The sequence below is a fragment of the Onychostoma macrolepis genome, chromosome 07 (assembly GCF_012432095.1).
Source record: "Onychostoma macrolepis isolate SWU-2019 chromosome 07, ASM1243209v1, whole genome shotgun sequence".
Lineage (NCBI taxonomy): Eukaryota > Metazoa > Chordata > Actinopteri > Cypriniformes > Cyprinidae > Onychostoma > Onychostoma macrolepis.
Window position 1 is genome coordinate 8888513 of NC_081161.1, and position 26688 is coordinate 8915200.

General features: G+C 36.9%; 1 protein-coding gene and 1 long non-coding RNA gene across 6 annotated transcripts in view; one reads left to right on the top strand and one right to left on the bottom strand.

The window, feature by feature from the left end:
* Window positions 1-800: 800 nt before the first annotated feature.
* On the bottom strand, window positions 801-2740 carry LOC131543698 (uncharacterized). Its single transcript, XR_009271960.1, has 3 exons — window positions 2525-2740; window positions 2138-2168; window positions 801-1359 (listed from the first exon to the last, which is right to left on the bottom strand). It is a non-coding gene; the product is annotated as an uncharacterized LOC131543698 (long non-coding RNA).
* Window positions 2741-4704: 1964 nt separating this feature from the next.
* Window positions 4705-26688, top strand: part of ano1a (anoctamin 1, calcium activated chloride channel a) — a 51188-nt gene continuing 29204 nt past the window's right edge. For 2 of the 5 annotated variants that reach the window (XM_058781360.1, XM_058781361.1), the window contains exons 1-7: window positions 13937-14231; window positions 16465-16631; window positions 19909-20226; window positions 24823-24921; window positions 25015-25166; window positions 25479-25533; window positions 25932-25983. In XM_058781360.1, the coding sequence (XP_058637343.1) occupies window positions 14174-14231; window positions 16465-16631; window positions 19909-20226; window positions 24823-24921; window positions 25015-25166; window positions 25479-25533; window positions 25932-25983 (901 nt within the window). In that variant the 5' untranslated portion in view covers window positions 13937-14173. Of the gene's footprint in view, window positions 4776-7844; window positions 8154-13936; window positions 14232-16464; window positions 16632-19908; window positions 20227-24822; window positions 24922-25014; window positions 25167-25478; window positions 25534-25931; window positions 25984-26688 lie in introns of those variants that run through there. The other 3 variants (XM_058781363.1, XM_058781364.1, XM_058781362.1) reach the window with 3 other exon arrangements.

Consider the following 26688-nt stretch of genomic DNA (forward strand, 5'->3'; position numbering starts at 1 on the left):
AGATCCTCTAGAAGGACAGCCGGTCAACATTCTAATCCCTACCATTTGCCAAGATCAGTAGGGGAAGAGGACCATGTATGAACTTAAGTAGTTTTCTTTTATATCGTCGGGTCGCCGATGCGTATGGAGGGGGTGGAATGTGGCAGACAACATTTAGGGAGTGAAGTCATGAATTAGGGGGTGTGGTTAGCTATGTATAAAGATCAGTAGTAGGAACGAGAACGGCAGGTACGTTTGTTTCTGGCCGGTGGAAATAGACTGACACTTCTATTGTTTGTTTGCGAGCGGTTCGCAGGTGGATGTTCTTGGATCTTGGAGATGGGTATGAGCTTATTTGAAGTCTTAAAGTGTTTTAATATGTGGTGTGTGTTTTAGGAAGAATAATAAAGGTGGTTTAATGTATGCATTTCAGCTCTATGAAGCCTTTTGTGGCATAGGCGAGAGGATTGCATATGTCGTCTTTTGGATCTTTGACATAGGTAGGAGTTTGATTGAAGCACTAAAATTTTAAATAGATCTTTGTCTTGATATAAATAATAAAAGTATTTTAATGTGTGTGTTTCAGCTCTACGGAGCCCATTTGTTGCTCTTGTTGTATTTGAGTTTTGTTTATTTTTTGGTTTGGGTAATTGTCTAGTCCACCGGTATTGGCATCGTAATTGGGCGAAATAAATGGGAACGGCCCTTTGGGTGGACTAGTTTCTTTGTATTTTGTTTGTTTCCACTGTTTATATGTACTTTACAAGGACACTATATGCTTAGTGCTTGAGCAGAGTTGAGCTATTTTTGCACGTCTTTTACTTTGATGAATGGTATGAATCACAAGGTTTATCTTTTTTTGTGTTTGAATTTATTTAATGGTTTTGTGTGACTTGTTTGCCCCTTTGCATGGTTTGATGCTCAACTCTTGCGGGGTTAACGTATGTGTGTAGGGTGTCCTGTGTAATAAAACAACTCTGTAAAGCCATTAATAAATCTTGGGGATTTATTTAAAAGAACCTGAGTTGTTGTTTATTTGAAGGGGGGCCTTGTTACATTTAGATTACCTTTCTGGTGAGTAAGACTCATGATGTATGCCTAGGAGTGTAATTCATGCAAAAAGATGCCATATCCCATTTGTTGTATATATTCATTTATGCAGATCCAACCACAAATAGTCAACTGAGACACGTTACCAACAGTGCACAATATGATTGAATGAATGATGAGTGATCAGGAAAGAAAGCATATCGTAACAATACCTGCAATGTTTTGACACAACATAGTGAAGATGGAACGGGTTGTTTTGGTGGCTTTCTTAAAACGTCCCATAACGCTCACGTCTTAGGTCAGTTGGCGCAGAGTAGGTGGACTTTGTGGCTGTTCAAACACATTCAAACACATGAAAGCAACTTGAAAGCAATCCTGCAAATGTGTTTCTGATCACCTCTGGAAGTGGTTGAAAGTGGACAAGCTTTTAGACCCTGTTTATACCTGTGTTTAACCTCATGCAGTTAATTCCAGTTATAAACAGGGCCATAGAGACTTGGGAGTGGGCTCTTTCGAATGGGGACAATAAGCAATCACCTGCACCCCTAGCATTGTGGCGGCATGTTTTAAATGGGCAAGCATCACTCAAAATTACAATTCTGGTTAAAAATGACCACAAAAGATATATTTAGTTTTCCAGTTATTCTGGGCTCACAGAAGCTAAGCCAAGTCTCTGTGTTGTAAAGGGCGGAAATAAACATGGGGTTAGACTGTCGAGGGGTATGTCACGGAGGGCCTGGGTTCAAAGGTCAGGACAAAGTTTCTGACAAACGGGAAATGGTGGTGGAGCTTAGTGACCCTTTTGCTGCTGAATTCCCAGTGGAAAGGTTTTTTTTTCCCAAAACATACTTCAGCCATCAGCTTCCTGGCTTTATCTAATACTGCATCATGCAGCAGAGATTCTGACCACAAATGTTTGTCATTTACTGTGAGAACAGGATTAGAAGTTTAAATATAGTATCACTTGAGGACGCAAAAACACAATCATGTTTTCCTTTGGTCATAGTGCAAGATAAAGTTTGTATACTGACAAATCCAGTAGCATCAGGCTGTCAATGAGAGTGACAAATAAACTTTTTGCATTTTAAAACGGCCACTGTTTACTCACTGTTTGTTAGGCGGACTGAAATGGGCTTTTGCTGGTAAACAGAATGACATAAAAATTTGTAATTGAAGCTTTTCATTGGTTCTCACCATTTAGAAATTCTAGCAAAACATTTCCTAGGAATGGAAAGGAACTTGTACACTCCAATTTTTGAGCTTCGTTCAGACTGTCAGCCCAAATCCGATTTTGTGCATAACCGGATGGAATCGGATTTGAATATCTGACTGTCCACACAGCATATCGCAACATATTCGATTTGTGTGTCCATAAGCGCTCTTTCCTTTTTTACTGAATGTGCATTGGTTTCTATGGTAATGCCGTTGCTTTGTTATGACTAGGCTAAAAACAACAGTAACAGCAATACAGTTTGCAATACAGATGTTGTCTTACCGTCGCGGTTGCGCTGTAGTATTATTTTGTCATGTGAGGCAGCGGCAGAAACGCAGGAAGAATGTGCGGCTTTATTCCGTGATGCTGTCTCCGCTACTTTGCTTCTTTTTTTGGTATCTGCTACTTTCACAACACAAAGAAGTAGCCTAAGTATACTAGCAGTACATTGCTTTTTTTCCCGCTTGACTTGCACTTCGCAACGACACGCTTGTTTCTGCAAAGATGTTCAGCATGTTTTCTGCAAAAACGTCTTACGTGTTTACGTTTTACACGGCGTGAGGACGTGAAAAAGCTACGCTAAATCCGATCTGACAGTTCAGACTGAAACGGATTTCCAGAAATGCGATTTGAATAGGATTCCAAACCACATACAAATGTAGTTCGAAACGGATTTGCACAGATCGGATTTCATGTAGTTCGTTGCCGTTCAGACTATTTAAATATGATCGGATTTCAATCGGATTTGTACAAAACATATTTGTACGGATTTGGTGCTGACAGTCTGAACGAGGCTCAAATCTCAGTTGGCACATTGTATTTTGTTAGGAGACGTATGTGAACTGATGGTTTCATTGACGTCAAACCTAGACTGGCAGCAAATTTGAAGGCTTAAACATTTAAGAGCTATGGAGTAAGAGAAAATGTCAGTCCATTATCACTGCATGCTTTTATTTGCTCCTTTCCTGTTTCACAGAGAGGATTGCATATGTCGTCTTTTGGATCTTTGACATAGGTAGGAGTTTGATTGAAGCACTAAAATTTGAAATAGGTCTTTGTCTTGATATAAATAATAAAGGTATTTTAATGTGTGTGTTTCAGCTCTACGGAGCCCATTTGTTGCTCTTGTTGTATTTGAGTTTTTGTTTATTTTTTTGGTTTGGGTAATTGTCTAGTCCACTCGGGTATTGGCATCGGTAATTGGGCCGAAATAAATGGGAACGGCCCTTTGGGTGGACTAGTTTCTTTTTTTGTATTTTGTTTGTTTCCCCCACTGTTTATATGTACTTTACAAGGACACTATATGCTTAGTGCTTGAGCAGAGTTGAGCTATTTTTGCACGTCTTTTACTTTGATGAATGGTATGAATCACAAGGTTTATCTTTTTTTGTGTTTGAATTTACTTAATGGTTTTGTGTGACTTGTTTGCCCCTTTGCATGGTTTGATGCTCAACTCTTGCGGGGTTAACGTATGTGTGTAGGGTGTCCTGTGTAATAAAACAACTCTGTAAAGCCATCAATAAATCTTGGGGATTTATTTAAAAGAACCTGAGTTGTTGTTTATTTGAAGGGGGGCCTTGTTACATTTAGATTACCTTTCTGGTGAGTAAGACTCATGATGTATGCCTAGGAGTGTAATTCATGCAAAAAGATGCCATATCCCATTTGTTGTATATATTCATTTATGCAGATCCAACCACAAATAGTCAACTGAGACACGTTACCAACAGTGCACAATATGATTGAATGAATGATGAGTGATCAGGAAAGAAAGCATATCGTAACAATACCTGCAATGTTTTGGCACAACATAGTGAAGATGGAACGGGTTGTTTTGGTGGCTTTCTTAAAATGTCCCATAACACTCACGTCTTAGGTCAGTGGGCGCAGAGTAGGTGGACTTTGTTTCACAGCAGAAAGAATTCAGACAGGTTTGGAACGACACGAGGTCGAGTAGCTCAGGTAACTGAATGAGCAACGCCTTGCTTCACAACAAGGCACAAAGTCACTCTCCAAAACCTTCACCCTCTCTCTTCCTCTCTGGCAGAGTGAACTACCAAACTCCACCTGAACTGCTGAAAGTATTACATCCTCCAAGAATCAAATGAAGAGACACCTCTTCTACAAGCACTTAGCCACCACACACCATTAAACCAATGCACTTCTTCTCTAGACCGATGTATGTTGTCTAATAAACCTGGCACTGTATATTATCTATTTTTGGATAAATGCTCCCATTAAAATTTCGACAATCTTCATATTTAAGGCAACAATTTAGTGATATTTTAGCTTGGGTTGGTGTGGGAAAGTACTCATAGACTTGAAAATACTTCCAAATCAATGTAAATGAGCATCTCTCATCAGGGGCTGAGACAGCCCACTCGAGCTGAGGAGCTTCTGTGGCAGTCCAACCTCCACTCATTTACACAGATACAGTGTATCTTTTTGTATGTTGAGTTGAGGAAGTTTTAAACAGACAGGGAAGACTGAAGAGACACTGACAGAGACAGCTTTGGGATAATGCAACCAACAGGTAAAAATGTATCTCATACACTTAAAAATGATTAACAATTTTGCGGGGGTGTGTGTGGGGGGTGTATTTGTGGTTTACGGGGACACAAATTTGTTTAATGGGTATGATAGAGGTATTACAATTTGAAGGTGGTTTATGAGGACACTGCCTATGTCCCCGTAATTCAAAAGGCTTAAAAAACATACTAAATGGTGTTTTTTTGAAAATCTAAAAATGCACAAAGTTTCCTGTTTGTGCTATTGTGTAGGGCAATAACACATACAGTTTGTATGGTATAAAAACCATTACATCCCCATAAACCACAAATACCAACGTGCGTGTGTGTGTTGCATAACAAATAATTAAGCACCAAATGTATGAATGTAATTGCATTACAAACAAAATACCACACCAAATGGTGTTTATTATAAAGATTAATAGCACAAACATACTTTTCAAGCAAATAGTTAGTAGGCTTACTAAAAGATTTATATCCTCATCAAAACTAGGAGAAAACGTACTTGTGAACTTGTCAAACTGGTCTATAGTTAATGTGATGAACTTCACCTGTGGTTATTCTGCTAGGAACTTGAGGGGGGACTGGCTTCATTGACTAAAAATGTCCTTGGGTCAGTCTTGCTGAAAAGTAATTGCAAATATGACTCAGACAAATGCTGAAGTTATGTGGTAATAATATAATTTTCATTATGTGCACATGAATTAGCAAGCAAAGTCTGAATTCTCAAATCCACCCAATCTCACCAGTGACAGTGGAAGGATTGAGCTAACATATGGTGGACAAGCAACTCTTGATATGGCAAAGTTAGCTCATTTATCAGTGCTGTAATTTAGTAATAGTAAGTATAAAAGCCTATATATCATATTTGATATTATATTTAACTAGATCAAAACTGGAAAACCTGTTGTACACAAGCTTCACATCTTCTCCCCTCTGATCGATAGTTAATTTTTTTTAGCAAGAAAAGGCCTTTTAGTATAATTCTAAAAACATAGTTAAAAAAAAAAAAAAAATCATGTTAAATTGCAAGTATCCACGACTTTTGAGGTGTTTATTTGTACATTTCTCAGTCATCATTGTATTGCATTCCTGTCATACAATATGAACCATAACAGTCTGATGTATCACTTATGCAAATTTTTTTTTTTTTTTTTTTTTTTATCTCAAGGCTCAATAAACACTTTAAAATACTACAGATTGTAAAGTCAGCAAGAGTTAACCTGAAGACTACTCTTTGTGGTTTGTTTTATGCAAATTAATATTGTATAAATCATATAAGTTTTTATATGAAAAAAAAAAAAAATCAAATTTTTTCAGTTCACTTATCTACTGTTGCAGAAACAACTTTTGGCAAATTTCTTAATTTTGCTTCCGACTTTTCTCAGCATTAGTTCTGAGAGAAAAAGTCCAGAATCATTTTTTAGCAGGTCCCACTTTGCTTGATATTTTGTTATCTAGTGCAATGACATTCATAGTTTCAAGTGTGGCTTCAGCGTCCAAGTACATGTTGGGGCCTCTCTTGTTGCATGTTTTAACGATATGGAACAAACAGAAAGAGAGACTTAAAAAGAGAGAGTATGTCTGGGAGAGATAAGAAAGGAGGAGGAGACTACTGGTAGTACTGTCCAAAATTTAAGTAGTTACACTAAACAATTATACATTAACTGTGTTATTTCTTCACGTAGTAGTTAGGCATATAATTGCATTCTTTTATATCAACTTAACCACTCTTGTTAATTTAGTCAACTTCACACTGAGGGCAACAATTAGCATTGTTGTCTACAAAAACTAGTGACAAAAGAGGAAGCCAGTTATTCCCACATTGTCTGAAGTCATCTGAAACCTATAGCCACAACATAATAGAGAGAATAATGGTTAGCAAAGACAAGACACATAAGAGAAGAAAGAAAAAAATAAAACCTTTTGCACCAGGCAGGTTAGGTAACTATCTCTGTTGAATCACTAGGATGCATTTTAATAATGCGATATGACTGAATGTGCAGGCTAAAATTGTACTCAAGTGTTTAAAGAAGTGAAAATAAAGAATAAAACAAATCAGGAAGCCAACATGCCAATGTATACCATCCACAGGATGGTTTATCTGTTAACTCAGTGTGCAGTCCTTCACTGTGTAGAGTTGCACAACAAATATTGAGTCGTCATCGGAGAGAAACCCAACTCCAGGCTTATCAATGTCATGGGACACAAACCTCAGATAAGCCTAGGGCATTCTGAAATTAACTTCTGCAGTTTGATTGGCCCACAATCTGCCAATAAACAAAGAACAAGCAATTAAAGAACAACTCCTTGCCAACAATTATACAAAAGGGTGGATCAGTTATGCTATGTGAAACAGAACATAGTGTACCAATAAATGGAAAATAAAATTAAGGTCAAAACCAACTTCGGGGAAATGATCACAAGCATTGTAGTAGTGTCCATGCCGGTCATTAATAAATTAAGAGTAGGGGAAAGAAATTGCTTCAGAAAATTAGGATCAATTTTTATATCTATATTAAAGTAAGAATAGATAATGTAAAACAGGTTAAGTGACATTGAACGATAGATAGATAGATAGATAGATAGAAATGTGATATCTGTATTTAATTTAGGCTACTGTACAAAATGAAGACAAAAACAAATATTTGGATAATTGTTTCCAAGCACACAGGCATTGTTGCAGGGCGTCCCACACCCTCAATTATCGGTAATTACTTTCATTTTCATTCATAATTACTGCATAGATTTTAAACACCCACAAAGAGCAATTTCAAGCTAAAATAAATAAATAAAATCATCTCTCCAATAGACATGTTAACGACTTAATGTTATCAATTTTTTTTTTTCCAGGCTTGGAAATCACAGTTTTAAAATCTCATGATATTTCCATGTTCTTCATGACCGTGTAAGACCTGTAGTTATTGTGATGAACATGGCGTGCATATAACTTCGTGACAAGTAATGACTTGAAAATTTGTTCAGAGACGTCCAAACTGTGTGCGTGCAAGTTCCGTGTTTACCATTTCACAATGTATGTAAACCTCAGAGAAAACATTTACCCAGTAATTTAAACTGTAAATATAAATTTTAGTCAGTCCCCTGCCTGCCCACATTCCTGACCTGCTTTGATAGTGAGGGAAACACCTATGAATACGTCATATCAGTGCTTTGCACGCGGTGTCCGCACATCGCGCATATACGTTGCGTTACGGCGATTTTGTACGAAAAGTATGGTTCTTTAATTGTTAAGACTTCGCTTTCTCCAAGTTGTAAGGCGGAAAGATATTTACATGTTCTTGAGTGGTGAGATAAACAGTGCTTGCGCAGGTGAGCCGGAGTCAGGAGCCGAAACGCTGGAGTGATTTCCTCTCTGAGCACAAGTAAGATTCAACATTTTCATTCTTCTTCTCAAGTTCCGAAGCGGCACTGACCGGTTCCAGCATTTAATTAAAGGTGACTTGAAAATGTTAAGACATTACTCTCCTTCTGGAAAGCATTGACTAACCTGCTTAGGATTCGATTGTCGATTTAATGTTGCCGGTGTGAGCTGTAGGCTAGATGTGTGCACGCTCAGCTGATCCCTGTTTAATCAGTTCCCCGTATGTCAGGTGGCAATGGTCTACAAAGTAATCACAAAATGGTTATGTGGCTAATATTAAAACTGCACTTGAATGAAGTCGATTTGAAAACGACAGACCCTTGTAAAAAATCTGCCATGGTAACCACAGACTTTGAAAAACACTAATATATAGCCTATATAAGTGAATTAATGTAATTTGTGTGTGTGTGTGTATATACAGGTGCATCTCAATAAATTAGAATGTGGTGGAAAAGTTCATTTATTTCAGTAATTCAACTTAAATTGTGAAACTTGTGTATTAAATAAATTCAATGCACACAGACTGAAGTAGTTTAAGTCTTTGGTTCTTTTAATTGTGATGATTTTGACTCACATTTAACAAAAACCCACCAATTCACTATCTCAACAAATTCAGAATATGGTGACATGCCAATCAGCTAATAAACTCAAAACACCTGCAAAGGTTTCCTGAGCCTTCAAAATGGTCTCTCAGTTTGGTTCACTAGGCTACACAATCATGAGGAAGACTGCTGATCTGACAGTTGTCCAGAAGACAATCAGTGAGTGCGTTTACATGCACCCTCTTAATGCGATTATGATGAGATTTTGGCGATATTGCGATTATGCTTTACCTCATGTAAACGCAATACTTCGATCTAAATAATACGATTAAGCTCATAATCGCAGCAAGCATAATCGTATTAACATAGGTGGCGTACGCCGATTTTAATCGGAATATACAGGCATGTAAACACCTTAATCGCAGTATTGCCGCTCTGACCAAAGTGCGCATGCGCTTGTGACATATATGAATAACGTGACACGCACCTGTAATAATACGGAGATTAGAAACAATGGAGGGGAAGAAAGCATCGCATTCTGAGGAAAACACAACAAGCTGCCAGCAGTCTCTGTGCAACATGATCTCACAGAATTCCATGTAATGTTCACGGACTTACTTAACCCCGAATCTGTGGTGGCATCACGGAATCGCCGAAAATTCCGTGATGGACTCACAGAAAAAATTCCGTGATGGGCTCACAGAAGTGATACCAATGTAAGTCAGTGACAGGCATCAGCCGTGCTCCACGCACGGAAACCAGTGAATCCGTGCATGGACCACGGCTGATGCCTTCTGTGAGCCCATCACGGAATTTTCGGCGATTCCGTGATGCCACCACAGATTCGGGGTTAATTAAGTCCGTGAACATTACACGGAATTCTGTGAGATCAGGTTGCTCTGTTCCTTACCCTCATCCAGAAAGGACGAACAGAACGCGACGGCAGCGTATAGGCAAACAAATTCCATCATATTTCTATCATGGCGCCGAAAAAGCGTGGAATACAGCGATACAAAATCATTATGCATTAGACGTAAATAGATTAAAACAGCGACCAGTAATACTGCTCTTTCTGAGTCCATCATTTGTGCTGTCCAGTGGGGTATGTGAATAATGGCAGTGAAAAAAATTAACCACAATTCTTAGCGAATAATAAGAATAATGGAAATTGCATGTAAACGGGAGTAAGAGCTTTACTCTTGACATGTAAACATCAAAATGCGATTAAGTCCTTACTCTGATTATTGGAAATAATCGCAATATTCGTGCGCATGTAAACGCAGTCAATGACACCCTTCACAAGGAGGGTAAGCCACAAACATTCATTGCCAAAGAAGCTGGCTGTTCACAGAGTGCTGTATCCAAGCATGTTAACAGAAAGTTGAGTGGAAGGAAAAAGTGTGGAAGAAAAAGATGCACAACCAACCGAGAGAACCGCAGCCTTATGAGGATTGTCAAGCAAAATCAATTCAAGAATTTGGGTGAACTTCACAAGGAATGGACTGAGGCTGCGGTCAAGGCATCAAGAGCCACCACACACAGACGTGTCAAGGAATTTGGCTACAGTTGTTGTATTTATCTTGTTAAGCCACTCCTGAACCACAGACAACGTCAGAGGCGTCTTACCTGGGCGAAGGAGAAGAAGAACTGGACTGTTGCCCAGTGGTCCAAAGTCCTCTTTTTCAGATGAGAGCAAGTTTTGTACTTCTTTTGGAAACCAAGGTCCTAGAGTCTGGAGGAAGGGTGGAGAAGCTCATAGCCCAAGTTGCTTGAAGTCCAGTGTTAAGTTTCCACAGTCTGTGATGATTTGGGGTGCAATATCATCTGCTGATGTTGGTCCACTGTGTTTTTTGAAAACCAAAGTCACTGCACCCGTTTACCAAGAAACTTTGGAGCACTTCATGCTTCCTTCTGCTGACCAGCTTTTTAAAGATGCTGATTTCATTGTCCAGCAGGATTTGGCACCTGCCCACACTGCCAAAAGCACCAAAAGTTGGTTAAATGACCATGGTGTTGGTGTGCTTGACTGGCCAGCAAACTCACCAGACCTGAACCCCATAGAGAATCTATGGGGTATTGTCAAGAGGAAAATGAGAAACAAGAGACCAAAAAATGCAGATGAGCTGAAGGCCACTGTCAAAGAAACCTGGGCTTCCATACCACCTCAGCAGTGCCACAAACTGATCACCTCCATGCCACGCTGAATTGAGGCAGTAATTAAAGCAAAAGGAGCCCCTACCAAGTATTGAGTACATATACAGTAAATGAACATACTTTCCAGAAGGCCAACAATTCACTAAAAATGTTTTTATTGGTCTCATGAAGTATTCTAATTTGTTGAGAGAGTGAATTGGTGGGTTTTTGTTAAATGTGAGTCAAAATCACCACAATTAAAAGAACCAAAGACTTAAACTGCTTCAGTCTGTGTGCATTGAATTTATTTAATACACGAATTTCACAATTTGAGTTGAATTACTGAAATTAACTTTTCCACGACATTCTAATTTATTGAGATGCAACTGTATATTGCAGCACACCCACCCTATATATATATATATATATATATATATATATATATATGCATTTTGGGTGAGTGTACTGCAGATGAGCAGTATTACACTAGCAATCGTGCAATATAGAGCCATCACATATGCCAGTATTATTGCTGACACAAAGTCACTAGCAGCAACAACTGAGCTTGAGCTGTTTTGGAGTAAGTAAGAGAATGTGTGAGGGGAAAAAGTCTGTGTGTATAATTACCTGTTCTCCAGGTAAAATTATATAGGCTATTCAGAGGGAAACAATCCGTTTGCTGGGTCCTTGACTTTGTCATATAGGCTATCCATACTTACAGTGGCTTAAGAGTTTTCAGGTCATTTGCAGTTGAGTTGGCTTGACTGAGTGCAGAAATCTAGATCTCAAAGACCAAATAGTTTCAGCAACTTTCGTACCTGAATGAATAAGTGTTTTGAACAAATCCATTGAGTGAATCATTCAATGACTCACTCTTAAAGTCACTAGTTATTCATAAATGAGTCAGTATAATAGGTTCAATGAATGGTTCAATGAGTCATTTATAAAAGACAGTCACTTGTCGCCACCTACAGGCTCAACGATGTAACAACGAAGTGATACAAAGGGTGCTAGTGGTTGGTCCTATCAGCACTCTTGAAACACTTGAAATCTCATATCCAATCAGATATGAGACCTATTCCAGCCCTGCGTCCCAATGTGCATACTATCCACCCTATCTGCCCTAAATAGTATTGAAAATTACTACTATCATATAGAATTTAGGATGGATAGTATGCAGATTGGGACTCAGGCCAGATTTAGTTTAGGACAGCCATTTTGAATTGGTGTTCCACATGAAAAAATACTATAGTAATTTATAGTAAATACTATAGTGTTTTTGAACCATACTATATTAAAGTACTTGAATTAATTTGTTGTGGTAATTCTATAGTTTATGTGGTATTATAACAATTATAGTAATATAAACAAATCGCTTTACCCAATACTGTACTAATTCTGGTCTCATAAAAATACTACCTCTGCGCACTTTTTGTGCGACACCGTTTTACGTACCTTGCTGCACGTTTAGCCGCAGTTTCAAATAGAAATGTCCACTGAGTGGCGCTAAAACACAGGTTCAATATGTGAATCCTGGCACGTTTTTATTACGTAGATATTGGTACATATTGCTGTTTTTTTTATTACGTTGCTTCAGATACCTATTGCGGTGGTTCAGAGTTCAAATATCCGGGGACTGTCGCTAAAGGTTAATTCTCTATCGTGTTGGAAATATGCCCTACACCAAATCCAACCCTAAACCTACCCGATAGTGTTAACAAATGCAAAACTGATATAAAAACGTATTAGCTGATGCAACTGTGCCATTTGAACTTCCTTTTATGCAGATTTTAAGTGCTTTGTCGAACCGTAGTTACACGGAATTTGAACCGGTGCTTCTCGTCTCCTGAGTCCGTGAGCTACCGATCAAACTTGTTATCTATGAAAACCCATAAATATGAAGCTGGATGTGTGCGATGCTAACGTTCAAAAGTATCAGTTTTCAAATCTCCCACCATATTAATATTGTTTTGAAGTCATAGCATGATATTCTTCTAGTAATTGTGCGAAAATTACGCTTTATTAATCGCAACTCTGTAAATTTGTGTGAACGTGTTCATTTATTTTGGAAACTGCAGTGATATGTACTTATTGGTACGTATTTCATGTCACGCTAAAAAGTGCACCCAGGTACGTAAATGCTATGAGACCAGGTAGTAATTTTTCTACGATTATAGGGTATATTATGCTACAATACACTACAGTTTAGTGTAGTAAAAACTAAAGTATACTAAAGTAGCCTATAAAGTAGTCCGAGTCAGTATTTATTACAGTTGATCAGTTTACTATAGTTAATACTACAGTATGCTGTAGAATTATTAACAAATTTTATACTATAGGCTATACTGTACAGTATAATACACTTTACTATAGTATAGGCTAGTTCAAAAACATTATAGTGTTTAGTATAAATAGTATTTTTTCATTCTTAAAAAAAAAATATATATATAGGTAATCATCGGTGATGGTCTGTAATATTACACTCTGAATGTTGTCAAATTCATGGTTGTAAAAACTTTTATTTATAGAACGGTTTAGCCCAAAAGGCTATACAGACATGTTTGTTTGTGAAACATTACATTTTTGCAGTTCCACACATTTTTCTGTTTCATAAATAATTTGCCGCTTAAATGTTAAAACCTACGCTTGGAAAATTCGCTATGGAGTGAAATGTGTGACAACTAGCCCTGTCTCCCGTTTATACCCATTTAAACGAAATGCGTGTCTGTGTAAATCACATGGGCGTAACCACCATATACTTTCAAATCACATCAGAAAAGCATTTATTTTCCAATAAAAATGAACATAAAGTATCGGGTAGGTGTAGGGAGGGCTTTTGTCCTAATAATTTTAAATAAAATGTAAAAATTACACTCAATAAGTTATTGCATACTATTTTATAATGTATTACAATGCAGAGGTGCAGATAAGTGCCACTATTTGCAATAAGTAATGTTTATTGCGGGGGGTGGTCACAGTTGGACCCCCCCCAATATCTATACCATGGTTACGCCCTTCAGGTATAGGCTATATAACGCTTTACCTTCTGTTAGTTCAAAACATCACTGAACAAAATGAAATAAGCCCGCATTCAACTGATGTTGCTTCATGAACTGCCCAAAAGCGCATCTGATGCGAGGGAAAGCTCGTGTGTGTGTTAGTGATGTAGATGCGTGTGGTTGGTGGATGAGATAAAAACGCATTCGCACGGATCCAGTCCTCAAGACTTCATGTAAATACTTCACAAACGATCGCGGAGGGACGTCTCTCTCACACACACCTCGTACACGACACACAACTTCCACTACATCCACCTGGAAACTAGATACAAAGCACATTTGCGCCAATGAAGGGTGAAGATGATGTAAATACTGCGAGGAAAGATGAGGAGGCTGATGGCTCGGGTGAGTTTTTCATGTTTTTTATTCAGGATTCTGATTGCGCGTTTATTATTGATGAATATTAAAGATCGACATGATAATGAAAAGCTCCGTAGCCAAACAGAATTCACTCGGGCAACGTATTTATTTCTAACGCATGTTTATAATCCCAGATTGCTTTGCAAAACATTATTTATAAAACCCAGATATTTTATAAATAATGCATTTGTGCAATAACCTGTTGACTGATGTTATTATTATTAAAATAATATTACTAATAAAGTCAGATATGCTGTTGCTATGGGCAATGAGGCTTGTGTTATTAGGTGTACTGAGGGTTTAGAGCAGTCACGCATTGCCTTCAGGCAACACACACACACACACACACACACACACACAAGAGCACATGAGGAAAATCCATAGCAGCATCATCTTCACCTGAGGAGAGAGATGCTGGTCTGAGGGGGCGGTGCATGTCAACTTGAGCAATCAGAGGGGATTTCCCCATTTGGGGTATATGGAAGAATGGCTTTTCAAAGAGAATTGGTTTAAGGGAGAATGTTACAACATTTGCTGGTATAAATCCTGTTATATTTTCCATATTTCTTTGAAAATGATGCAGCAACAGTGTGACAAGTATGTTTCATGATTTATTGGCTTTCAAATACCATAAGACAATCAAATGTAATGATTACCACAAGGGTATTTATCATCCTGAAAAATGCTTTTATTTGTCTGGCATCATTATAATCGATGTAATCAAGCTTCATTATCTAATCTCAACAAGCAAATGGAAAATCCACTTGCAAATAAGTATGGTTCTAATAAACATCAGCCTCTATAAAGAAACAGGTAATGTCCTTGCAGAAAATTACCAGAAAGCATGTCGTACATCAATTTGCTATTCAATATTCATAGCCTTTGTGTTCCTTCTCTAATGGCAGCTGATTTGATATGGTTTCTTGGTGGAACATGCTGTTCAGTTTTGCTTATTAGCTTGTCTACATTGATCTAGGAGGTGATGGATCTAATGGACTAGCAGTTAATAGGGCTTAGATTGATCCGGCAGACATTTTAAATCTCGTAAACCACCTTGGACCAGTAACAAACCGTCTATCATGTTCCAGAAATCAGCTTGACCATCTTATGGTGAAATGATTTTCCTGCAGGAATGAAAATCTTATTCAACAAAATCACAATTTTCAAACTCACTTACTAATATAAGAAAATATAGAGCATATATTAGAAAATATATGCTTTAAAGATTGTTTACTTATTTGACTGTTTACAGTAAATATTGTAATAATATAACATGAATGTGTCTGGATCATGTGAACTAATTATTTTGACATTTAATATGCTATTTTAATATTAAAAGATGTTTGTATTAATACTCCATATCCATATGTCTGTCAAAAAACAAACAAAAAATATATATATTACTTGTTTATTTATTGTGTTGTTTATCATTTTCAAATTTATACTGAGTACAAAAGAAAAAAGGCAAGCTGACATTATTGCACTGACAATCCCCCTGGAGCAATCCGAGGTTAAACACACACACACACACACACACACACACACACTTGTATCCTACAATGACCTACATATGCATTCTAGGGAGGAAAATGTAGGCATGTGTTCTATAGGACGTTGTTTTTGCTTTATTCTTTTTATTTCAGATTTTATGCTTCACAATACAATAACATTGTCATATTACCATCCCATTTTTAAAAACATTTTATTTACTAGTGTTCAGATGATTAATTTTCGATGAGTGTCTTGAATTGAATTAATTGCTTTTGCTCTCAGCTGCTCTGTAATTAGGTTGGAAGGCATTATTGTTTTCAGGCCTCTGTGGTGCTCACATTCATTTTGAAGAATGTATTGACCCCTTGCTGCCCTCTCTGTTTTTACTCCAGAACTGTGATCTATAAAAAGCAACAGAAGTAGTATTAAATATAGTATGTTATGAGACCTTATCCAAGTTTTGATAAGAAAACAAAGAATCATGAAAATAAGAAGAAATATTTAAAATTCTGCACGATTTCTTGGTCACTAATCCAAAAAATTAGAATACTGACTGTGTGACCACTTCTGTTTTCACTTCTGAAGTCAAACTAAACTTCATACCAGGTGGTTATTTGCAATTCTGTGTGATAGAAAGAGTTGTCGAGATTAATTTAGTATCGCACTTCATATTCCTGTCACAAAGCAATAATATTTGCATTGACAAAATTTGTTTGCACTCCGACAGGTGAGAAGCTCTTGGGTTTCAACAGCACAGAGGAGCAGCCATCAGACCCGAGAGGACAAGACAGCATGTGGCGAAATGAGAAGTATGAAACTGTCCCATTGGATGTGAAAGGGATTGATGAAGACAATTCTAAAGACACTAGAGATTCTCTATACCCCCAGACTGCTGTAAGTCACAACAGACAAACATTCCTATGCACTCATTTTGTCCATTTTATTACCAGTTGCTCATCTGTTTTCCTGTCTTTCTAGTACAGCATAATTTGCAAGGCAAACTATGGACAAATATTTGGACATTTGAATGCTTCAGCTTACACCTTTGTCTGGAAAAGGCGATATGATATTAAAGCTAAGGAGGTTAAATTATATAAATAGTCACGTTTGCATCGTAATTCTACTGTTTATGCAAGACAAATATTCTTCTTAGCCCTTATCATGGCTGATAATAATAAAACAACCCAATATATATTTTCATGAAAAGCTAAAGCTTGCCAAACACATCTCGGTTAGAACACATTGCCTTCCTTTTCGTACTCCAGATGGTGCAATATACTTTAAGCTCTGCCGATTTTGCGTACCCTTTGCAAAACTACTTTGCATACTGAGGGCACATTTGAACGTCTTTGCAAATCTGCAGGACAGGCTGGTCACTTTGAAATACTCTTTGCTAATCCTAAATGACTTTATACAAATTTATTCAATCATGTGTTGGGTGCATGTTCATAGATTTGGTACTTTTTGAGTGGTGTGTTACTCATTCTTATAAGGTTGTAACCACATATTCAGGATTAAGATGACAAATCAAGAAAAAATAAAATGGCACTTATCAAGCAGCAAACTGACAGCTTCCTGCACTATATCTCATTATTTATAATTCTTTAAATAAAAAATGCAAATGAAAGTGCTTTCCATATTAGTATCTTGTTCAGAAATTTACCATGAGAAATATTTGGGCTACAGGGGTTGAAAAGTGTGACAACTTGTGCCAAAGTCAATTCTATTTCAGTTATGCAATAGAAAGAAAAAAAAATGTTTAATTTGACCTTTTTTAAAGCGGTGGTCTAATGCTGTTTCATGCATTACTTATTTACACTGCTAAAGAGTTGGATTCTCATGCTAAACATGACCAAAGTCTCAATAAACGAGTTGGATGTATGATGGAGTATCTCTGTGCCAAAGACACTCCTTCAGGGTTCATATAAGTTTTGGAAAGTTTTTTTTTTTTTAGTATGGCCCTGTTTGACATCATAAATGCCAGAATTCCTTGTATGGGCAGTTGGGCACACATCAACCAGAGCGAGAGCAAGAGCACGCCCAATTCGTTAACCATAGGTAATGTAAGTCAATAAAGTTTTTGTCCCTGTTTTATTTATGTCGAGGTCACAGCTTGCAGACGATCGAGCTGCGTGTGCTCGTGACTCTTTAGCTCCGCCCACAGCTCCTCCAGGAGCTCGAATGTTTTCCGAGAGAAGCAGTACAACTGTATCTGTCTTTTATAAATCTGATAAAACTAAAGACTCTTTGGAGATATGAAGGATGCAGTACTACTCTATAGCTACTCGAGATTAACATGAGCTCGGCAGGAACTGTGTGCGTTATGTTCGCTTTAAGCTTCTGTAATATAATGTATTATATAACATAATGAATAATGTCATTTAAAAGTCAAATTATATATAGGCATGGAAATTGTGAAAATTTGACTTCTTTCTCTGAGCTAACATGATTTGTTTGTTGGTACCGTCCATCGTAATAGATGTTTGGTGTTCACATAAATCCCAGCATTGTGATTCTCACTTCTTCGTTACACAGAACTGGTTTAAGTGGTTTAATATATGGACTGGAAGCCCTAAGGTCCTGGAATCAAACCTCACAAGGGATGACGCATGAATTGTAGAGTTACTGAGTCCCAGCCTGTTCTTGAGCAGTGTGCACTGAATGTTCTGAAAACACTGTGCCTGCGGTAAACTATTCTAGGTATATTTTTTTTTTTTTTTTTTTTTTTTTGGGGGGGGGTTGAAAGCATCTGCTAAAAACAAACAAACAAACAAAAAAAAAACTTCTTTGTGCGGCTTTTAAGCAGAAGGACCAAACTTTAAATCTGTGCTTCTCAATGCCAGGAGGGAAATTGAATATCTTCGGCTGATTGCCTCTTTGTCCTGATAAATGTATTATTGCACTGCTCTTTTGTTGGAAAAAAGAAGTAGATTTTTACTCCGTGTCACCTTGTCGTTATTGGTTTAGAAAAAGATGTTCTCTGTTTCTGTGTAAGACAAACCCACTTGCAAATACTTGCATGCATCAGTAAATTGTTTTATAGTTTCTGTAATCTGTAAAGTACTGCAATGCAAATATACAGTAAAATTTTATATTAGGAAAAAGAACTGTCATGCTCAACAAAGCTGCATTTATTTGATCAAAGTACAGTAAACCAGCAATATTGTGAAATATTGTTACAATTTAAATAAATGTTTTCAGTTTTAATATATTTTATAATTTAATTTATTTTTGTGAGCTGAATTTTCTGCAGCCATTACTCCAGTCTTCAGTGTCAGTCTTTCAAGCTGATTTGGTGCAAAATGTCTTCTTAATATCAATGTTGAAATACTGTTTGGGAAAAAATACTATTTGATATACTACCAATTACTGTTAAATTCTATTTTCATTTTATTTTATTCATTTTATTCTTTAATGTCTAGAAAGTTCAAAAGAGCAGCATTAACTAATCTGAATTTGGAAATGTTTATTTTCTTTATAACAATGTAAAAATGTTTACTGTCATCTTTTATCAGTTTTAATGTATCCTTGCCGAATACATAAATTAATTAAAAAACACCCCAAAATTAAACCGTAGTTTAGATGACCAATAGGTTAAAGCATAGGTAATTATGCTGTTAAAAACAGCAACTTTAACATCTTTTCTCCCATAGAAATTAGCTGTAATTTGTCTACTGTAAGTAGCTCTCTTGTCCCATGTTTCTGTGTGTCCTTGTTCAGACTAAAAACACCCAAAATCACAGCACTCAAACCAACAGAGCAACATTGAAAGCACCACAGAGCCACAGTGTTTATCATATACTGGAAAATCAGCCTTTGAATGGTTTACTTATAGTTGTGAAGTAAGCTGGAATAGAATAGTGTTTAACATAAATACACATTTAAAAGGCCAGAAATCTGCCATATTTATGTCTGCTTTTGTAAGAAGCGTAAATATTACTTATTATTTTTGGTTTAGAAGTTTTGAGTTTGAAGGTCACAGTTAGCATCATGATTTTGTTATTGTAAAGCCATTTCCAAATCCCATTATCACTTCTGTCTATATAATCTTATCTCTTTATTTATTTTGAATAAAATTTCAAAAGATATTTACTTAAAATTATGTAATATAATCTACTAATGCAAATTAGTCTTTTATAAAACTATATATAACTATTTTGTTTTTTCCCAGCTCCGGAAAGCTCAGCAGGGCAATGAGAGACCAAAGGACGCAAAACTGTGGCCGTATTTCCAGGATGGCCTAAGGCGGATAGATTATGTTCTCACCTACCATGTTCAGAAGCCCCAGAGCACCCACAAGCAGTCGTCCAAGTCCTGCTTGTGCTGTGGATTCAGACGTGAACGGAAAAACCCACCTGCTCATGAGGACCCTGAACTCGCAGCCCAGGAGCAGAGGCTGGATTACCATGAGGACGACCAGCGCCTCCGCAGGGACGAGTTTGAGGAGAACCTACGAGAAATGGGCCTTGAGATGGAGAAAGAGGAAGGGGTGAGTCCCATTGTGTTTTCATGAAAATCTGGGATTCATAAACTAATTTAACATAAATAAGTAATTTTTCAGTATTAAAATTTTTTATTTTGTGACATTAACCATATGAGTTTTTCAGATGGTTAAATGTCAGATGTTCTTGCTTCCACTGAAGCTTAAAATACTCTTTGGCTTCTTCTCAAATCATGCTGGAAAATCATACAATATGATCATTTTAGCTTTTTGCTAAAATTGATATTTGGTTATAAAATAAATAAAGACAATGTTTAAAAAATTTAATTTGAATTTAATCTAATTTAATTTAAAAAATATATGTTTAAAGGGGTCATCGGATGCAAAATTCACTTTTCAAGTCGTTTGAACATAAATGTGTGTGTTGGAAGTGTGTGTACATCCTATAATGATAAAAATCCACCCAGTGTTTTTTTTTAAATCCCTATTTTAAAATCCCCTTTCTCAAATCAGGCTGTTCTGAGATTCCTGTCAGAATGACGTAGTTCTGCGCAGGCCACTCCCACGATAGTTGATTGACAAGGCTGTCTTACTTTAGACCCGCCCTGAGTGAGCCGAGGGCTGTCTGCCATTGTGTCGACTCCGGTGCCGGGGACGACAAGAATATCTCCGATTAAGCGATTTGAGGTGTTTTGTTGTTGGATGTAATAATGAATATAGCAGTCGTCATTTACTCCCGACATCTGAGCTGCTGAAGACGCAGAGGATTAACATTACTTTCGCATTGAAATGAATGCGCCGATCCCAAATCTGCCTAAATGCGTATCTGTTCGCGCGAATCATTCGTGATCCATCTTCATCTACAGAAGTGAGTATAAGGATTTTTTATGAATCTTTGCAAATAGCCTTTACTAATAATGTGCTAGTTAGCCAGTTTCGCGGCTAAAGTAAACCGTACTGCTCGTCACCCCACGGAAGAGAGGGGCGGGGGCAGCAGAGCTCATTAGCATTTAAAGCAACATGGACTAAAAAATGGCTTGCTGAATACAGATCTGATTTTGACAGCAAGTCCTAAATGCACATCCTATGGTTCTTTTATTTAGAAGATGGGTATTATTCCGCCATATTGCATGTTGCATTTTTTCCATTCATAAATAATATATGTACACCATTTTTGTATATCTAAAAGTTAAAACCAAGAACTATAACTATAAAGATAACTGTAATGATAACTATAACAAGAACTATATTACTGTACACACCAACCCCAGCAGTTCTATCATCTGCTGCTTTAAATGCTTAGCTCTTTAAAGCCGTAAAGATTCTGATTGGCTGTCAATGTTTTTATTGTTCATCAGCTGGAAAAAATGTTCTGAAAGTGATTCCGACGATATTGTTTCTTTGTGTCCTTACGGCTTTAGTTGTGGTTGGGGCTTTTCTTTTAAATTTGAAACCTTTTTTTTTTTTTTTTGCTGTGACCAGACAAGTCTGTGATTGAATTAGAAAACTGGAAATAGAAGGATTTTTACTTTTTTGAACCATGGGGTATATTCAAAAAACTAGGAGTCATTTCGCACATTAAACCTGGTAAATTACCATTAAAATGAATTTTCTTTACTGGTGAATAACACATTTCATTTACATTTATGCATTTCGCATAAAGATTTTACTTCTCCGCTAGCTTGTTTCCCAATCTAGATTTGAAATAATTCTCCCATTGTATACTATGTGTATTGCTTGCTCTGTGATTAATTGTTTATGTTCCTCTATTGTAAATCACGTTGGATTAAAGCGCCAGCTAAATGCATAAATGTAGTAGTAACTTCTAATCCTGGTATTTCTCAAAAGGCCCTGTTAATACATGAACTCTAACAGTAATTCACCAGTAATTCAACAGAAAATATTATGTGTGAAAGCGCCTACTGTGATGTGCCTTTTTGTAAGTTTTTGTCACCAAGGCTATAATTTCAGCTGGAGTTCTGCCACTGCGAATGAGACCGTCCACCCACTGAGAGATGCAACCATGCACATCAACTTGAGCAATGAAACTTACAACTGATGAATTGGCTTGTTAGCAGCTCTTTGCCAGCATTGGACCAAACTTCATGTAGATTTTTAACAGTCTGGATGCGTGAGACTATCGTCTTCATGAAAATTTCATTCAAAGACCAGACCGCTCAAAATGGCAATATGTTTGAGGCTGATTCATTACTTTGATCCTAACTTCCTTTGTGTATTATGACCATTATTTGATTCACTTATACAGCATAATCATTCCCTTGTTGACCCAGTTTTGAAACACTTCAGTGGTGTGGAGGACTACACTAATAATGTTATTTGTCAGGTATCTTCTCAGACGTTTCCCAGTGAAAAAAAAAAAATATATATATATATATATATATTTTTTTTTTTAAGTTTATTTTGGGAGAAGACTGTGGAAACACTAATCAGCTTGTAGAAATGGTAAAGCATTTTATTACATATATTTGTCACCCTTAGGATACATGAAATTATTTCTCTAAATTGTTCCCCAGTCCCGTCAACGCTGTAATTGCTAATTGTAAGAATGAATTCATTTGATTGTTGGCAATCATTAAACAAGTTCACACTCACTTTGTGTAATGCTGCTAATTTGCAGTTTTATTATGATTAGCGGCTTGTCTTTCAAGCTTAACTTCTATAAACCCATGTCATATGTTTTGATGTTCGCAGATTACAGGGAGTTAACTTTCTCCACTACGCTTGATGTTCTCATAGACAGCTCAGCCAGAATTAGGTGAAGAGGTCTTAGTGGGCTAATCATCAACAAAGTGAAGTGTTTATCGTGCAGAGGAGAATAAACTGAAGTATTAGTCTAAAGGACTAAGATTTGCAGCTCTCTGAAAAAGTACGGAGAATTGCTTCCTGGTTCACTTTAATAATCTGATTATTGTTTATTATTTTATGTCACACAAGGTCTTATATCATGACATTTTTAGCTACCTCTCTTTCTGAGTTGAATTATATCACATGAATATTATTGCTGAACTTTAAAGAATCATATTATTTCACCTCAGACCCAGTTTTGTGCCAAAAACAATATTTTTTTCTGAATCACTGTTTTTTTTCCCATAACTCTTGAGCTTGGCAAGGTCAATGTGAATGAAAATATATATATATAATGAAATACTGATAAGACTATAAGAAAAACTTGCTCTGTTTGCATCATGTTGTCAAAAATGAAGTCACTCCCATAAACTAAGATCAAACCATTGGGTTTAGAGTAAAAAAAAAAAACAAACACATAGAAATGTTCTGAAATCTGTTATTTTGTTTTATACACTGAATAAACACTAGCAAGAAACCCACAACTAAAATGGTGCCATGTTAAGATATAATTTTTTTAATTTAATTGAGGTTGAATTCGACTTGTAAATACTTGTATGTAATGTAGCCTAAGAGCAGAAATACCTGTTTGCGTTGTTCTTCACTGAAAGCAGTGGCTGGGATTGAACAGACTGGGTCAGACCTTGTGTGTGGGATGTGAGTTATAACGAGAGTGGGTCATTTGAAGCAAATCTTACATAACCCTCTTTTCAGCTTCAGAAAACCAAGAGAGAAGTCCTTCTCTTCACAGCTGAGATTTTTTTTTTCTTCATTTCTCTCAAAAAGTCCTTCATGAAGAAGAAAACCTAGTGTGTTAAATCCTTGAAAAGTGATCTTGTCCATTTCTTGGATAGTTTATGAATGGTTTGCATGTTTATCTTTCAGAATACTGTGTATGAGTGATATTGATAGTGGTTCTTGTCAATGATAAACATCACTATTAATATCGCTCGTACTTGGAGTTAGTGATTTGAACAAACCTTGAAGGTTTTTATATTAACTGCATAATTCTCACACCATTTAATGAACGTGTGAATGATATCTACTGTAAAATTGTGAATCGTGTTGAAAAGAGGTGTGCTATTATTTTCGTGCGAGTATTGCCTACCATACATTTAGTGGTGTGGAATAACACGGTTTTTGATCATGGATGATTAAAATGTTATGGTTACCCACATTCTTCAAAATAACTTTTATTTTCAACGGAAGAAGGAAACTCATTTATGTTTAAAACAACTATTTTTGGGGTGAACTATCCCTTTAATGTTAATAAACCAGCCTAAATATCTGCCATTCTTTTTTATTTATTTATTTTTTACCTTGCAAGGCTTTGTTTTTAAAATAGGGAATTTAGTTTGACTGTACTTGCAAAAGAGTAAACCAACATGACAAGGAATTGTGATAAAATAGTGAATCGTGATTTTCCAGAAAAAAATCGTGATGTGATATTTTTGCCATATCGCCCACCCCTACATACAATAAAACAGGCAAAAAATTCCATAGGTTTAGATGGACTCGGGATGGACCGACCCATATGTAGGTGCCAGAATACCATAGAGACTTGGGGGTGGACTTTTTAACTTGGGCCAATTATCAACCACACAGTTTTGCCAGTCCAAACTCCACTCACGTTTTCTTCATGAAGCAAAAAGCCTGTGATATGTGCTCTAACATGAGCTGCAATATCACCGTTCTTCCCTCACAGTGATTTTAATTCTGAGAACACAGCAGCGTTCTGTTCGAATGCTGAGGCCATGTTTCTTTATCTTTGTTTTTCAGACTAAACTACCAGGTGTGGGATTCTTGAAGATCCATGCGCCTTGGGAAGTTCTTTGTCGAGAAGCAGAGTTTATGAAGCTCAAAATGCCAACAAAAAAGGTATATTTTCTTGAGTCTCATCAAGCGATAAAGAGAATCTGAGTGCTCTACAAAAACATGATGTGCTCTGCTGTGCTATCATGTCATTTTCAGAAATATGAAGTCAGTCAGGGAAACAGCATTGTAGAGAAGGTCAACATGTTTATGCAGAAAGTCACTGCACCCTTGCAACCTAAAGTTGGGGAAAACCAGACGGAAAATGAGAAACACCTCTCCTACCCGTTCTCACGAGAAAAGCAGCATCTGTAAGTCATTCATTGCCACACTAAGCTCATGTTTAAGATGACTGCTGACCTCATAGGCATTTTCATTCATTGACTACAATACGCATGATTTTGCCAAATTCTAGTTTTAATGTAGAAAACAATATGTGATTGTTATAAATGTTCAAATTTATGGTCAAAATGAAATATGGATGGTCACTAATAATCCTCTAAAAGGTAGTGTACTGTAAATGCGCCTATTGTTTTTACTGCCCCATGGAATGTTATTGCCTGTAAAATTGAAAAGGGAGGCACAAAACAGTCAATGAAATGACCCTTCGTTTCTTTTCACAGCTTTGATTTATCAGACAGAAATTCCTTCTTTGACAGCAAAACCAGGAGCTCAATAGTAAGTACCAGTCCCCTTAAAAAACTGTTTTTCCTACCTAGTCAGGGACGGTTTAAGACCCAGTGTCATTTATCCCTTGATTTGATTACCAAAGAGCCTGTGTGGCTCCACACCAAAATGTCAGAGTTGACGTCAAAGTTGTTCTTTTTGTGGACAATAATTTCAGTCACTTGATCTGTCAGCTGCCTCTTACAATGCTGTCCAACCTCAGATTGATTTTCTCAGCAGGGTTTATTCGTTTATTTTGGCTATTTTAGGTCTCCTAAAGGTATCCTGTGATATTTATAACTTTCGTTGTCATTGTTTAATGCCATTTTAAGTATATTTCAAGCCTAGTATTATCAATTAGGAATTATATTTATAATCATCTTTATGAATCTATCTATAATCATCAACAGGTGTATGAGATTTTAAAACGAACAAAATGCACAAGGGCTAAGTATACCATGGGTAAGTCTCATCTTCTTATTTTTGCTTGACAAACTAATGTCTACTTACTAATGCAAGTTACTAACAGTAAACCAAGCCCTAATTCTAACCTTGTATTAAGTATATGTTGTTAATGAATATTACGTAAGGGATAATCAACGGCTAGCTGTGCATTAAATGATTTGAATGCACGACGTGGAGGCGAAGAACCACCCGACGCGCAGCGGATCTATGCCACGGTCATTTGCCAGCATTCACATATTAAAGATGTTAATAATATTTGCGCTGCAATACTTGACCGGAACGATAAAAATTATGGTTGTTTTCGTCTGTATTACTATTCAACTGTAACTGTATGTTACTATGATTACCAATGTTTGGAAGCGCATTAATATAGAACGTGATTAAACTGACCTGGAACTTCCTGTGCAGTTCAACGAATTTAATCAACACCTGCCAGCCAATCAGAATCGAGTATTCAGACAGACCATGGCATAATCATTATTACTGAATTGTTTAATTACACTGTAACTGTAACGGGAACAACGAGACGTGAGACGTGCAGATCCATTTGCAAGGCTTTATTTAGACAGAGACGTGGTCATAAACACAGGCAGGGTCGAACAACGGCAAACAGGTATGGCATGGGCAAGACACAGAGGAATCCTAGGGCAAGCGTGGGTCTTTGATCGACGAACGATATCCAGAGGGCTTGAGAAGAGGGGT